Genomic DNA, 15650 nt, shown 5'->3' with positions numbered 1-15650 from the left:
AAGGGCCAAAAGGACACCTTTCCCTCTCTGAGCCCAGCCCTTCTTGGCTCTCATATCTTCTGGTGTGATTCTCCACTCCTAAGACTGCTTTTCCCTCCACTTTGCTCCCTGAATTACTCACCAAATTTTCCTGAAAAGATTTGAGAATCCAAATTCTGAACCTTATGGCTTCAGAATTGATTAGATAAGATGTGTTTGTGTGTGTTTTATGTGTGTAAAACTGTGTGTCTATAAGTTTATTAAGTATACATATTCTGAATGTATTGAGTTTATGTAAGGCTAAGTCTGTGTGTATACTTGTATCTGTAAGATTGTTGTATGGATGTTGCCTGGAGCCCATCCCGGGAGGATCTAGGACAGGAGGCAGAGTAGGGAGTTTGCTGTCTCCCAGGGGCTAACATCTGCAAATCCCCTGCCTTGGGCCGTGATTAAAGCTGATAGGAACTGTCACCTTGCCTAGTTCACATGCCTAGGACCTTGATCCAGTGGACAGACTGGAGGCCAGTGCTAGTATCCCTCAGATACAGGGGGTACTGATGGCTTGCTGCCTACTTACTTTTGGTGAGTCCCCACTGTGTTTGAGGGCTTCTGGGGGTGATAGACATAATGCAGAAGGCACAGTCCCTTACCTTGAGGAAGCTCACGCTCCAATGGGGGAGAATGAAAGGATAAATCCACACGAAAGAAACTGACAGTGCAATTTAGCAACAAATGAAAGCCAAGAAGAGACTGGATTCCAAGAAGGAAGAGAGACTGAAGGCAGCTGGGTGGGTAAGGGAGCCGAATGCAGGAGATTCTTGGCTGGATCTTGTTCCCTCCTTTTAAAAGGCAGTGATGGGTCAGTATCTGTCCCTTGCATACCACCTGTTTTTGAACCCCCAAAGCTCCAAGTTCATCTGCTTACTGATCCTGTGCCAGCTGAGTGCTTATTCTGCCATCAGTGAGCTGTGACCATGGCCAAGTCACCCTCCTCTGGGATTCAGTTTCCTTTTCTCTGAAATGATGGGACTGGACTACACAATCTCTCCCTTTCTGTGATTTAAGGAGCTATTTGAAAGGCCAAGTGGTCCAGTGAGAAGAACACTGGCCCAGGCAACAGAGGGACTGGGATCTGACCTTGCTGCGTATCTTTGGACAGGTCAGCTCACTCCTCTGAGCTTTTCCCCTTCCTTTGTCAGATGAGGAGATAATATCTGTCTGGGAAGTATTGGAGAAGAAATTTTGGGAGCGTCTCTGCAATTGGAAGTGATTTGCAGAAAATTGATATTACTAGCAATGCTAAGTGACATTTCTCCCATTGTAGCCATGCAACAATATACCACTGACATGCCCCAAAATGGCCCTGAAGGCCGGAGCCTCCCCTGTACCTGAGCAGGTATCTTCTGAACAGCATCTCCAACAAGTGAGCACCTAATTTTGTATGAGCCTCTCTAGTGATGGGAACTCACTACCTACTTTTTGAATAGTTTTCATTAAGAATTTTTCCTTATACTGAGCCTCAAACCACCTCTCTGTTAATTTTAATAGTTACTACTAGTTCCTTGGTCCTAGAAGACAAAAATCCAGGCCCTCTTCTCTGGGGTAGCCCCTGGTCATATCCACTCTGCCTTTTGCTTTCTAAGTTAAACATCCCTTATTCCTGAACTCGATTCTCAGATGGCCAAGTCTCAAGGATCTCACTCTTCTTTGGATGCTCTCTATCTTATGAATATCCTAATAAAAGGGGACACCTAGAACCAGATACAAGACTCCAGATCAGAGAGGAACATAGTAGGTCATTCTGGTCCTGATATAGCCTAAAATCACTTTTTAAAATATCAAACATAGTCTCAAAGCTGACATGGGTAAATGTTTAAATACTTATGTTGGTTTCTATTCTCCAGCTCCTGAGGCTGCTTGTGTCTGGACCATTTCTTTTTTTAAAAACATATTCCCATATTAGTCATATTGTAAAGAAAAATTAAAGCAAAAGAGGAAAACCATGAGATAAGAAAAACAAACAATCAAAAAGATGTAAAAATAGTATGCTTTGATCCGCGTTCAGTCTCCATAATTCTCTCTCTGGGTACAGATGGCGTTTCTCTCCCAAGTCTACTGGAATTGTTTTGAATCACTGCATTGTTGGGAAGAGCTAAATATATCCTAGCTGATCATCACACAGTATTGCTGTTACAGTGTTCTCTTGGTTCTTCTGCTCACTTCACTCGGCATCAGTTCATGTAAGTCTTTCCAGGCTTCTCTAAAATCAGCCTGCTCATCATTTCTTATGGAACAATAATATTCCATTACGTACATATCCTTGTTCAGCCGTTCCCCAGCTGATGGATAGCCAATTCTTTGGCTCATTTCTAAGTGTGGGCCTGGAATGGGGTGGCAAGGAGAAGGAGAAAGACTACTGTCCAAGGGGCTCAGTCCTATATAACTCTTACCTCTTCAGTCTGGGGGAACAAAATTTCCAAATTCCAGAATTTAATCAAATGTTCAAGGCCTTCCGTATTCTGGCCCTGACCTACCTCTCCCACCTTAACTTTTGCTTCTTCCTTACTTCTACTCTAGGAACCCAAGCCATCTCTCACGACTGTCTCGAATACTCCCATGTTCATTTCCTTCTCCTGCTCCTCTCTACCTATCCAACTTTGAAATTCCCTTCAAGGCCAGTTGAGATTTAGGACCTATCAGCTCTGAATTCAGGAGGACCCGAGTTCAACTCTGGTCTCAGACACTTAACACTTCCTGGCTGTGTGACCCTGGGCAAGTCACTTAACCCCAATTGCCTAAAAAAAAAAAAAAAAAAAAGAGAGAGAGAGAGAGAGATTTAGGACCTATGAGCCTCCTCCCCCTAAGAGTATATAAGAATACTTAATACCAAAATGAAACAATCTAATCCTTGATAATCTGGTTGTGCTATTGCTGGTTCATTGTTTTGTGGGTGAGACTCATCTCCCCTACTGTATATGAGCTTTTAGGTCTCTCTTTATCCCATCTGTTCCACATCCAGCACACCTGGGAGGGCTAGAGACATTGAGTGACTCAGACCATCTGCTGGGCAGACTTGGGCTCCCAAGTCACCCTGCTGCCAGAGGTAAGAGGTGAAGACCTCTACACGAAGCCCTCCTGGGGACCTTGGAGAGAGGCAGGCCCAGGGCCCGCATAGGGAGTTGCAGGGAGCATCAGGAATACTTACGGCTTCACTCTCAGAACCCAAGGATAGCTGCCGTCTCCCTCGAGACTGCCAGCTGATATCAGACGCTTGGCTGGCTGTGGTGGAACGGTGGGTGAAGCGGTAACTACTGAAAGATTGAGTGCGAGGGTGCCTTATACCAAGCACGGCCCTAAGGCATGGGAAGTTCTGAGCGATGGCCATTCTGGGGATGAAGAAACCCAATTGGTTATGCTCTGTGTCCTCAGGGATCTTCCTATCACGAAAGACACTGAAAGGGTGAGTCCTTCCCCCCAACCCTCTATAGGATTGTAAAGGGATTATGCTATATATGGGGCAGGAAAGGAAAAAAAAGCCATGACTCTGGGTTCAAATCCTACCACCAATGTGATGACATTGTCCAGACCTTATCTATAAAATGAGGGCCTGCATTAGTTGATCTCTAAGGACCCTTGTTGCTCTAAATCCCATAAGAGCTATGATCCTGAAAGGCCCCCCCAGCATCCAGATCCTCCTCTATAACATCCCATCCCATCCCAGGATACAAGCAGGGATCCCAGTAAGTATCAATGTTTGAGCTAAAAGGGACCTCAGAGATCTCTTTGACCAGCCTCCTGTTTATTAATCACAGAATCATACAGGTAGTAAGTGGCTGGTCTCAAACCCAGATTCAGTGCTCTTTCCACAGTATTGTAGGAGCATCCCTAGGAGAAAAGAACAGGCCAAAGTCTGTATAAAAAAAACAAATAACCCATGTCTCTGGGATGGGGCCGTCATCTCCTAGACCTGGAAGACTCGTTTCCAAGCTGGCCTTGTAATGATTTGAAGTAGTTATGGTTCTGGGAGCGTCATGCTGGGATTGAGTCTAACATGGAAAGAAGTAATTCTTATGCAGCAGTGGGGGTAGGGGGAAGCATAATAAGTAGATGGATTTTTGGTTGCCTCAGCAAACCTTGACCTTGACATTGACAAATGGGTCCACACTCCAGGGACATAGTTATAAAGGCGATTTTAAAAATAACACGGATGCAGAAAAGATGGCTACTCCTTATCAATACTCCCAGGCTACCCCCGTCCCTCATCTGTTCAGAGCGTTCTCTCTGCAGATGTTTATCCAGAGTGTCAGGGTCCGAGGCCTCCTGACTACAAGGGTTCCACATCTTCTTCCATAAGCATCCGGGAGAGCAGAGGAGAGTTCCAGGAGATGCTCCTAAGGGTGGAGCTATGGCTGAGCCTGTGGTAATGACTGTCTAGCCCTTTGGGAGAAGGAACTCTAAAAGCCTACACTATGGCCTGATGCCTAAGACTTTCCTGAAGGACACAGAAGGAAAAGCTGTCCAGGTGGGCCAAACTTCCTGGAGATTTGAATGGGAGGAAACTGCACAGGGTCCAACGTGGGACTCTGAAAGGAGGGCATGAAGAATGGGAAGTAGGTGAGTGCTGGGGGGCGCTTACCTGTACTTGGGGTGGCTGATGGCATAAATGATTGGATTGTGGATGGCAGAGGCCTTGGCAATGATGGCTGGCACCGAGTTCATATAGGGAGTCAGGACGTGGGAATACCTAGACGGGGGAGGGAACCAGAACTAAGAGTGATGCTTCGGCAGAGGAATATCTGTCCAACTCTCTCCCCCTGCCCTGAGGTAGGAGCCTAGCAAAGGTCTGGACAGATTCATTTGTTCAGATGTAGCCGTTTACAACCCCTTGAAACTCAACTTTCTGGTTTGTCTTATTGAAAGTGCAGGAGAGCTGGGGGTCTGAGCAACAGGAAGCATGTCTAGGTTGGGAAAGTGGAGGAGGAGGTCATCAGCAAGCGAGGCAGGAGGAATGCTAGCAGCAAATAAGCCCTCTTTCTTCTGGAGACCATTAGTAGCTTCTACTGCATACTCATCTGAAACCTGGTCTGTTGCTAGTCTTGGAAGATCAAGCAGTTCATACTCCCACATTTAGGGAGGATTACACTCACCATCACCAGGCAGAAGAGAGTGTCCTCTTCATAAAACATTCTGGACAGAAAAGTTCTTTCTTTGTCTTTGGTGACCCATTTCACTGATTAATAACCCTTATTGTGTGAATAGTGTATAGCTGGGTGGTGCGGTAGAGAGAGCTCTGGCTTGGAATCAGGAAGATTCATTTTACTGAATTCAAATCCAGCCTCAGACGCTTACTAGCTGTGTGACCCTGGGCAAATCACTTCACTCTGCCTCAGCTTCCTCATCTGTAAAATGAGCTGAAGAAGGAAATGGCAAACTATTCAAGTAGCTTTGCCAAGGAAACCCCCAAAAGGGTCACAGAGAGTTGGATATGACTAAAAGAAATGACTGAATAACAAAAATGTGAATTGTATTTATGCTTTGCAATTGCTTTCCTGCTGTGAATTCTTATTTTACTCTGACCATCCTCAGACAAGAGAAATAACAGCAAGAATCTAAGTAATAACAGTGATAACACTTTCCAACACTTGCAAGCTCCAAGAATTTGTTGGAGCAGGCACTCCCGCTGCCCGATTGTTCCATACCTAAATGCCCGGTCTTCATGAATTGCTGGTAGCCAGAAAAACCCATCACCTGATGGCAGAGTCCCTCAAGGCTCAGTTAGCCTGGTCCTCAAGCAAGAAAGTCAGTCTGTTGTTAGGTTTATAAGCAAAACTTTTTCGGATTGGTTGGAGCTACCAGAAATAGCTTGGTACAACCTTTGAAACTCAGGACTCCCTCCATGCCAGGAAAAGCATTGGGAAAGGATTTTAGTAGAGGAATAATGAAAATTGGAATGATGGTGATGGTGGCAGTCTTCCTAGAGAATGTGTTAACTTTTAGCTGGCCTAATAATTCCTAATAGCTACCTTGTTATATAATATTTATATATTTATTTGTGTATTAAATCATATTTATACAGTGCATTAAAGTTGAGAAGCACTCTATAAATATAATCTCACTTTATATTTGCAAGCAACTGTGGAAGTAGATATTATTATTATCCCAATTTTCTGGGAAGCTGAGGCAAACAGTTAAGTAAATACTACTCATTATCCCCATTTTCTGGGAACCTGAGGCAAACAGAGTTAAGTAAATGCTACTAATTATCCCCATTTTTTGGGAAACTGAGGCAGAGTTAAGTAAATACTACTAATTATCCCCATTTTCTGGGAACCTGAGGCAAACAGAGTTAAGTAAATGCTACTATTATCTCCATTTTCTGGGAAACTGAGGCAAATTGAATGGCAAAGTGACTTGCCCAGGAATATATAATTAGTAGCTATCAGAGGTTTGATTTGAATTCAGGCCTTTATAACTCATACTCTGTGCTCTATCCACCTAGCTTTTGCTAATCCAGTCATTCCATTGAGTTCTTTGCTCACTGCAATAGGCCCAAGTGCCCTGCTGCCTACTGGTTCCTGAAAAGAGGAAAGAGACACAGCCCCATATTATTAGCCTCAGAATCCCAAACGTAGACCTTAAAATCTTTTTATGTCATATATAATAGATCATCAGATTTAACTCCTTCATTTTAGAGATGAGGACATTATCACACAGAGAGCTCAATACTTGCCTGGGGTCACACAGCTTATTTATGTGTCAGAGGAGGGTTTTGAATTCAGGCCTTCCCAATGCAAGGTTAGCACTCTATGCGTTACCCCATTGTTAACATCCTACTAACAGTAGAAAACTCAGAACCCTATCATTTCTTAGCTTGATACCCTAGAGAACCCCACATTTAGTGGGACAAGAAGGGACTCCTGCTGAGATGACCTAAGCTCACTGTAAGGATGGCAAGGCTGACTCTAGGGAATGTTCTGGCCAGATAATTACCCAGCAAAGGCCACAAGGGCCACTGTTGAATAAGGGGCCCAGGACAACACAAAGAGTAGGATGACCACCAGAGCAATCTTTGCCATCTTCCATTCATTCTTCATCCTTTGAAAATGCCTCAGGGATGGAGTGTGCTCACTAGATCCAATGTTCTGAACGGCCCTAGGGAAACAAACATGGAAACATGATGATTTACCCCAGAGCTACTCAATCAGCCCAAAGGTCACTGGGGGCCTAACGGGGAATGGAGAAGTGGGTAAGGATGAGAATGGTCCACTCTGTATGAAAAAAAAATTAGTCTTATTTATTAGAATGAGAATAGATGACTCTGAGCATCAGAAAGAAGGCAACTGTCCCCAGTAGCCACAAAATGGTTGGGCTGATGCTCCTCTGGCTTAATCAGTAAAGGTCAGCTTAAAACTCAAGGCAAACACCATTGCCCCAAGCAGCCTTTTCATTCCTGGAATACATCCACCTCTCTGGCTTTATTTGTCTTCACAACATCCCCATGAACTAGACAAGACTGGGTCTGTTTTTTCAGTTTTATACATGGAAAAACAGGGCCAGAAAGAAGCAATTAATGAATGAATCAATGACTGATGGCCTAGGGCTTTGGCCTTCTTTCTGATTACTAATAAAGTCATACTATATAAAGTTTGAAGGGAAGATATATGGCACCCAATCCAAATTTCTCATCTTACAGAAGAAACAGAGAGGTAAAAATAATTTCTTCAAAGTCACATAGGCAGAAAGGAACAGGTCGGGGCATTGTCCTTTGACTCCAAATCCAGCATCCTTGCCACCCTCGCTCCTCCCCCTCTCCCCAGCAGCTAAGAAGGAAAGGCTGCCCCCGGAGGCTCACTTGTTGGTGTCCTTAATGGCCCTGAAGATGAAGATGTAGCAGTAGATAATTACAGTCAGTGGGATGAAGAAGACGAAGCAGAAGAGCAGGATGGTATAAGCACGGACAGATGGTGTGAAGGTTGTGTAATCCCAGGAACAAGACGTGAGCAGCCCTTCAGGGACGTAGGCACCTTGGGAGGTATCCAGAGAAGAAAGCGTTTCAAAAACTCCACTTATCTCAAGAACAGAACATCCTATCTTGAAGCCTTTCCCCAACAGCTTTCCCCAGCTACCCTTTTACCCTTGCACCTTCTCACCTGCCTTTTTCTAGACTCATCCCCTTCCAAACTCTGGTCCAATTTCAGACAAAGCCACAGAGATCCTTCCCTTTACCAGGGGCCTGCTAATCTTACCTACTGGCTATATATCTTTAAGGCTCCTTAATGGACATATTGACACTTTCCCATCACCTAACTCAGCTGGCTACCCTTCTGATCTTTTTTTTTTTGTTCCTCTTCTATCATCCCCTCTTTTCACATCCCATCAGTGTACACCATTGAGAAGGAAAAGCTCAGGAAAACACACTCAACTCCATCCAAAGAAAGGCGGAAGGCTCCAGGCCAGAGAGTACAACCAGACTCCCAGGAGGATGAGTCCGGTCTTCTTCTTGGAGATCATCCCAATAGAGGCCAGAGGGCGGGTGATCACAAAGTACCGGTCCAGGGCTATCACCATCAGCGTTATCATGGAGGTAATGCCAAAGAGAGCCCCACAGAAGGCATAAAATTCACATCCTATGGGTAAATGTATGAAGAAAACCCATTCCCAAGTCATCGACAACATTAATTAAGCATCTGTTATTACACAACTCTTGCTAGACTGTAGGGGGGACAAGGGAAGATCATAAGCTTAAAGGATCATATATTTAGAACTGGAAGAGAGGCTCTGAAAGAGCCCTTCCTAAGGCAAACACAACAATACCACCCACTTCCCAGGCCAGCTGATGGTGCTAATTAGCACTTGTACCTGACTCATCCAGGCAAAAGATGCATGAAAAGCCCACCCGCCTTCTGGCTGCCGTTCCCTCCTACCTTTCTCTCCAAAGATCCAGCGTTTGTACAAGCTGCTGGCGAAAAACACAGGGGCTTGGGTGAAGGACATGAAGAAGTCACTGATGGCGAGGTTGATGATGAACATATTAGCGGGCGTGCGAAGACTGCGACTCCTGTAAAGACCGGATTATGGACAGCCAGGTTATTGGAGGCCTTTGTGGAAAACTGCCCTTCCACCTTTCATAGGCGGTCATAATTGGTCACTTGGGGAGGTCAAAGGCCCTTCTGTCTGGGGACCTCTTCTCAGAATGACATTTTTAAAAGCATAACATAAAATCACATAGAATTTACAAAGGAAACTGATGGCACTGGAGCATAATTTTTAAAAAATCAAAATATTTTTTAAAATTCAAGTTTATAGACCCTACATTAAAAGATCCTTAGAGGTAAGAAGAAAGGAAACTCACCATTCAAGGTATATTTACCATTATATTAATTACTTAGGGAAGTAGAGGCAGCTGGGTAAGAAAGTGTACAGAGAGCTAGAACTGGACTCAGGAAGACTTAAGTTTATCTAACTTCAGACACCTGTTTTCAATGTGTGACCCTAGGCAAGTCACTTAACCTTGATCTTTCTCAACTTCCTCATCTGTAAAGTGGAGATTAAAAAAAAAAAAAAATCCTGTCTCACAGGATTATTGTGAGATCAAATAAGATCATATATGTAAGCCTTGAAATGCCAAGTAAATGCTATTATTGTTACTCTAATTATTACTAAGTGAGGAGACCATTCCTATCCAGGAATGGCAGTGACCCACTAACTACCTATCCCCCTTCTGGGAAGATGAATGAGATTCCCTGGAAGAATCATAACAGTTGGGAAAGCCTAGGATTACAATGTGGGGATTTTTGATCACATCTCCCTCAACATTATCAGTTGACTCAACTACGTGTTAGGTTCTCCTTAGGTTACTATTTCATTCATATCTTTGTATCTATCCCCAGCACCCCGCATATAGTGGATGATTATTAAATGTTTACTCGATTAAGATAAGAAACCTGCATTCTTGGAAACAAAGTAACTGCCCATAAACTGGGCAATAGCTAAACAAATTGTGAGCCTAATGAAATTGTATTTCATTGGAAGAAACAATGACTTTTCCAAATACAAAATAGGATAGCAAGACCCACATGAACTGATACAAAGGGGAAAAGGCAGAATTAGGAAAATAACATGCACAATAACTACACAAATAGAAGAAACTAAAAAAGAAAAATAGCAAAACTGAATGCCATGAAATTATAATGACCCACCTTGCCCTCAAAGATGAGACAGGAGATGACTCTTCCATTTCTTCCCAGAGAAGGGAGACCATAGGTAGGGAACACTGCATGCATCAGACTTTCCTGATATATTGGTTAGTTTTACTGAACATTTTCCCCCTTATGATAAGAGATAGTTTTCTGGGCACAGTATCTAGCACATACTAGGTGCTTAATAAATGCTTATAGATTGATTCCTTAGTTGGGTAAGGGGTCAGAGAAGGACAACAGTGGGAAATGTAGGTAAAGTTTTAAAAAAATGAATCATAATAATAAAAACTTATTTTCAAAAAGCATACAGTGTTTTGTAAACTCATCTATTTCTGTGTTTTAAAGTTTGGTTCCCCCTACCTCCCACCTTAGGTTTCTTAGTAAAAATTTCAACCTTGAGTTGGTAAGATGGGCATCAGGATGTGGAAATGTGATTCTTCTGCTGTCCTTCTTGCTTTGAAGTTATCAGATTTGAATAACCAGTTATTACATTGGCCTTGTACCCAGGTACCTGGCAGGGCCGGATGTTCAGAAGAAGCGCACTCTCGATAATACCAATGGTTTAGTGGCAGAGAGTGTGGTTTTTTTGTTTTGTTGTTGTTTTGTTTTATTTTGTTTTGTTTTCTGAGGCAATCGGGGTTAAGTGACTTGCCCAGGGTCACACGGCTAGGACGTGTCAAGTATCTGACACCAGATTTGAACTCAGTTCCTCCTCACTTCAGGGCTGCTGCTCTATCCACTGAGTTTGTATTTGTAATCTACTTATACATATTCATGTTGTCTTTTCCAATAGAATGTGCCAGGCTTACCCAGCAGCCAACTTCTCTGTTAATTACCGAGGATTCAAAGGAAAAAAAAAGATAAAGTTCCTGCTTTCATTGAACTTATATTCTATAGGAAGAGACATCATGTTCAACACAGACTCTTATAAGTCTATATAAAATCAATGCATGGCATTTGCAACTCAACAAATGGATTGGCTGTTGGAGCATGGATCATCTCCTCCTCTTCCATGCTGGAAGGGTTGGCCAGAATGGAACAAAACTTTGGAAAGTGATTTCAGGAGGCATGAAGATGGTTGGGGCTTAGCCCTGTATCAATTATACTTATTGTCTTATCTCCCACCAGCTACTCAGCAGGACCTGGCAATGATCTTCCTGCCATTTTTGAGGTTCAGCAGGAAATGTGAGACTTTCTTAGCAAGTGTCAAGCCAACAATTTCTCAGATCATTAGACACAATTGACCTTGATTTAGGGGAGGTTGAGAAGAACAGTCCTTGATGGCAGTGACTTTGATAGAGAAGGAAACAACAGTAACAATGATGACAATAACTCCCATTTTTATAGTGTTTTAAGGTTAGTAAATCATTTTTTATTTATTTTCTTATTTGATCCTCACAATAGCACCTACAAAGTAGGTGATCCCTCTTTTACCAGGAAGAATACAAAGGAGCATCTGAATTGCACAATGGAAAGTATTGAACGTGGGTTTGGGAAGACCTGAGGAGTTCAAAGGCAGCCTCAGACACTTACTAGCTGTGTGATTCTGGGCAAGTCATTATCTTTCTTCAGTCTAAATTTTCTCATCCACATAATGGGATGATATCATGGTGCCTACTTCCTAGGATTATTGTGAGGATCAAATAAGATAACACATGCAAGTCCCTTATAAACCATAAAGCCTTATTTAAATGCTTTCACAGGTGAGAAAATTGAGGCACATAGACTTTAAGAGATTTTCATGGGGTCAAAAGATAGGAGTTAAGCCTGAAGTCCTCTGGACTCCAAGTCTAATTCTTGATCCAGTGGGACTGTTGCTGGGAGTCCTCAAGGTTTTGAGACAGAGGGGAGAGTGATGCTTTAGTCAGCCATAGACATGGTACAGGTACTGGTTTCAACATTAGGCACGAGCAAATTAAGAAATTACTGGTTGTAAGCAGAAAGGAATCCTGCCAACTAGCAGGAAGAGGTGATAATGGAAATGTTTAAGCAAGGCTTAACTAAAGAGCTTCAAGTTCCCAATCCTGATAAGCTGGCAAGATTGATGGGCATTCTCACCAAGCTTGCTGATGAACTGACACATATAAAGAGGGAATGGGCAAGGCACCAAGAGGAGTATCAATGGATAGGTAAGAGAGACCTTGCTACATGTCTGGGAGCCAGCTGGCTATGGGAGGGATCACTGGCATCCCATCCATGTGTGTCAATCAATCAACAAGCATTTATTGGGTGATTGTCATGTGCCAAGCACTAAGCTAAATGCCGGGGACACAAAGACAAATGTTAACCAGTCCCTGACTTCAAGGAACTTCCATTTCATCAAGGAAGATAATAAATATACATATGTTGTTGTTGTTCAGTCAGTTTTCAGTCATGTCCAACTCAGTGACTCCATTCTTGGCAAAGACACTGCAGTTGTTGGCCATTTTCTTCTCCAGCTCATTTTACAGATGAGAAAATTGAGGCAAACAGATTTAAGTGACTTGCCCAAGGTCACACAGCTAAGGAACCATCTGAGGTCAGATTTGAAACCCATAAACATGAGTGTTCCTGACTCAGCACTTCTGCCACCAAATTTATAGGGAATGACTCTGGGATTTGCTGAGTAAGGAACTCCTAAATGAGGAAAATCCCTCTATCAGTGCAGATCAGCTTTTTCACTGCATTATTTTATCACAATGGGTCAAGTCTAATTTGAACCAAGTCAAAACCACAGAAATGAACTCTGCCAAGGGGAAAGAAGAAGTTCTAAGAGAAATTTTAAACAAAAATCAGTCGTAACTCTAATCTCCATCCCTGTGACTTCTCTGTAATGGATGCTACTCTATAAAGGACTTCTTAGTCACCTCTCCCCTCTATCTTTCCCCTATTAGAATGTAAACTCCTTGAGGGCAGAGACTTGTTATTTGTTTATATTTGTATCCCCAGAATTTAGTTCTGTACTTGGTACACATGAAGTATTTAATTGGTGCTTTTTTCATTAATTCCTTCATTTTTCATCTTCAAATCCAGCTCTCAACCCATTCTGCAATGGTGTTTCTTAAAGGGGAACTTCTTTGCTTCAGGATCAAGATAGGACTGAGAGAGTGCTAGATATTCCTACCTCTAGAGATGGTTTCAGAGGCAGATGGAAATGGGGCACAAAGAAGGCATGAAGAAAGAGAGAAATAAGGAGAGCAAAGGACATGTATCCTCCTTCTCTTTCTGGGATAGTATTCACACAAGAACACATGAAAAGCTGTGAGTAAATACTTTTTGTTTAGTTGACCTGTTCATGGGAAAAGCAGTATATGACTCACAATAGCAGAGAAAGAGCAATAATAATACACAACTACCTTGAATTCCACCTCAGCCAACTTTAATCCTTGGTCAGACTCTTGACTGGGGTTTTGAAGGCTTGCTCAATTAGAGATTAATTGTCTGTGCCTTATGTCCAAAGGACCAAGAAAACCAAGGTGATTAGTCCTGTGGATTTCCTGAATGTGAGTCAGGCTTATCTGGGGGACTTTTCTATTCCATACTGGATAATTTATAAGGCAAGTTTTCTGCTCCTTTAGGCATAGTCTACCTGCAACAGATAATGACCTATTAAAACTATTGGGGAGGAGCCTTGAGGCCTCACCTTGTCTGTCTTGCCTAACAGACCCTAACCAAATATTTGAAGTCAATGTTGGGAATCAGCTGGCCAAAGACTGGTAGGCCCTAGGTAGAGAAGAAATAGCTTCCTTTTCGCCTATGAGTTTGTCTTCTTCTCATCTCCTTGGGGAGGGGTAGTTAAATTGTTGAGAGAGAGAGAGAGAGAGACAGAGAGAGAGAGAGAGAGAGAGAGAGAGAGAGAGAGAGAGAGAGAGAGAGAGAGAGAGAGAGAGAGAGAGAGAGAGAAATTTTTAAAAATAAAATTGAGGGGCAGCTAGGTGGCGCAGTGGATAGAGCACCAGCCCTGAATTCAGGAGGATGGGAGTTCAAATTTGGTCTCAAACACTTAACACTTCCTAGCTGTGTGACCCTGGGCAAGTCACTTAACCCCAGCCTCAGAAAAAAAAAATTAAAAAATAAATAAATAAAATTGATCAAGTAGAAGCTAAGAATTTCACAAGACATCAAGAAACAGTACATTAAAGTCAAAAGAATGTACAAAGAGGAGAAATTGTGAACTATCTCACTGGAAAACAACTGACCTGAAAAGTAGATAGAAGAATTACCTGAAAACCATAATCAGAAAAGAAAGTGAGAGAAAGATAATATTTCAAGAAATTATCAAGGAAAATGCCTCTATTCTCTCAGATTTAGGGGAAAATAGAAATTGAAAGAATCTACTGACCGATTGGCTAAGATGACAGGAACAAATAATGATGAATGTTGGAGGGGATGTGGGAAAACTGGGACACTGATACATTGTTGGTGGAGTTGTGAAAGAATCCAGCCATTCTGGAGAGCAATTTGGAACTATGCCCAAAAAGTTATCAAACTGTGCATACCCTTTGACCCAGCATTGCTGTTATTAGGATTATATCCCAAAGAAATACTAAAGAGCGGAAAGGGACCTGTATATGCCAAAATGTTTGTGGCAGCTCTTTTTGTTGTAGCTAGAAACTGGAAGATGAATGGATATCCATCAGTTGGAGAATGGTTGGGTAAATTATGGTATATGAATGTTATGGAATATTATTGTTCTGTAAGAAATGACCAGCAGGAGGAATACAGAGAGGGTTGGAGAGACTTAAATCAACTGATGCCGAGTGAAATGAGCAGAACCAGAAGATCGCTGTACACTTCAACAACAATACTGTATGAGGATGTATTCTGATGGAAGTGGAAATCTTCAACATAAAGAAGATCCAACTCACTTCCAGCTGATCAATGATGGACAGAAATAACTACACCCAGAGAAGGAACACTGGGAAGTGAATGTAAATTGTTAGCACTACTATTTATCTACCCAGGTCACTTATACCTTCGGAAGCTAATAATTAATGTGCAACAAGAAAATGGTATTTACAAACATATATTGTATTTAGGTTATATTGTAACACATGTAAAATGTATGGGATTACCTATCATCGGGGGGAGGGAGTGGAGGGAGGGAGGGGAAAATTTGGAAAAATGAATTAAAAAAAAAAAAAAAAAAAGAATCTACTGACCACTTCCTAAAACAAATCCCAAAATGAAAAATTCTAGTAATATTGTAGCCAAATTCTAGAGCTGCCAGGTCAAGGAAAAAATTTGCAAGCAGCCAGAAAGAAATAATATCATGGAGCCACAGTCAGGATTACATAATATTTAGCAGCTTCAATGTTAAAGGATTGAAGGGCTTGGAATTTGATATTCCAGAAGGGAAAGGAGCAAAGATTATTACCAAGAATAACATACACAGAGAAACTGAGTATAATTCTTAATGGGCAAAAATGGATTTTAATGATATAGAGGATTTCCAAGCATTTCTGGTGAAAAGAGCAGAGTTGAATAAAAAAA

General features: G+C 42.2%; 1 protein-coding gene across 1 annotated transcript in view; it reads right to left on the bottom strand.

The window, feature by feature from the left end:
* Nucleotides 1-15650, bottom strand: part of OPN4 (opsin 4) — a 34521-nt gene that overhangs the window by 8929 nt on the left and 9942 nt on the right. Inside the window, exons 3-8 of the mRNA XM_074296394.1 lie at nucleotides 8904-9037; nucleotides 8403-8606; nucleotides 7832-8003; nucleotides 6970-7131; nucleotides 4616-4723; nucleotides 3185-3365 (exon numbers count right to left, since the gene is read on the bottom strand). Coding sequence (XP_074152495.1) covers nucleotides 3185-3365; nucleotides 4616-4723; nucleotides 6970-7131; nucleotides 7832-8003; nucleotides 8403-8606; nucleotides 8904-9037 — 961 coding nt within the window. The remainder of the gene's footprint in view (nucleotides 1-3184; nucleotides 3366-4615; nucleotides 4724-6969; nucleotides 7132-7831; nucleotides 8004-8402; nucleotides 8607-8903; nucleotides 9038-15650) is intronic.

Source organism: Sminthopsis crassicaudata, chromosome 2, assembly GCF_048593235.1.
Source record: "Sminthopsis crassicaudata isolate SCR6 chromosome 2, ASM4859323v1, whole genome shotgun sequence".
Taxonomy (NCBI): Eukaryota; Metazoa; Chordata; class Mammalia; order Dasyuromorphia; family Dasyuridae; genus Sminthopsis; species Sminthopsis crassicaudata.
This window is presented reverse-complemented; position numbering and strand designations above follow the sequence as displayed.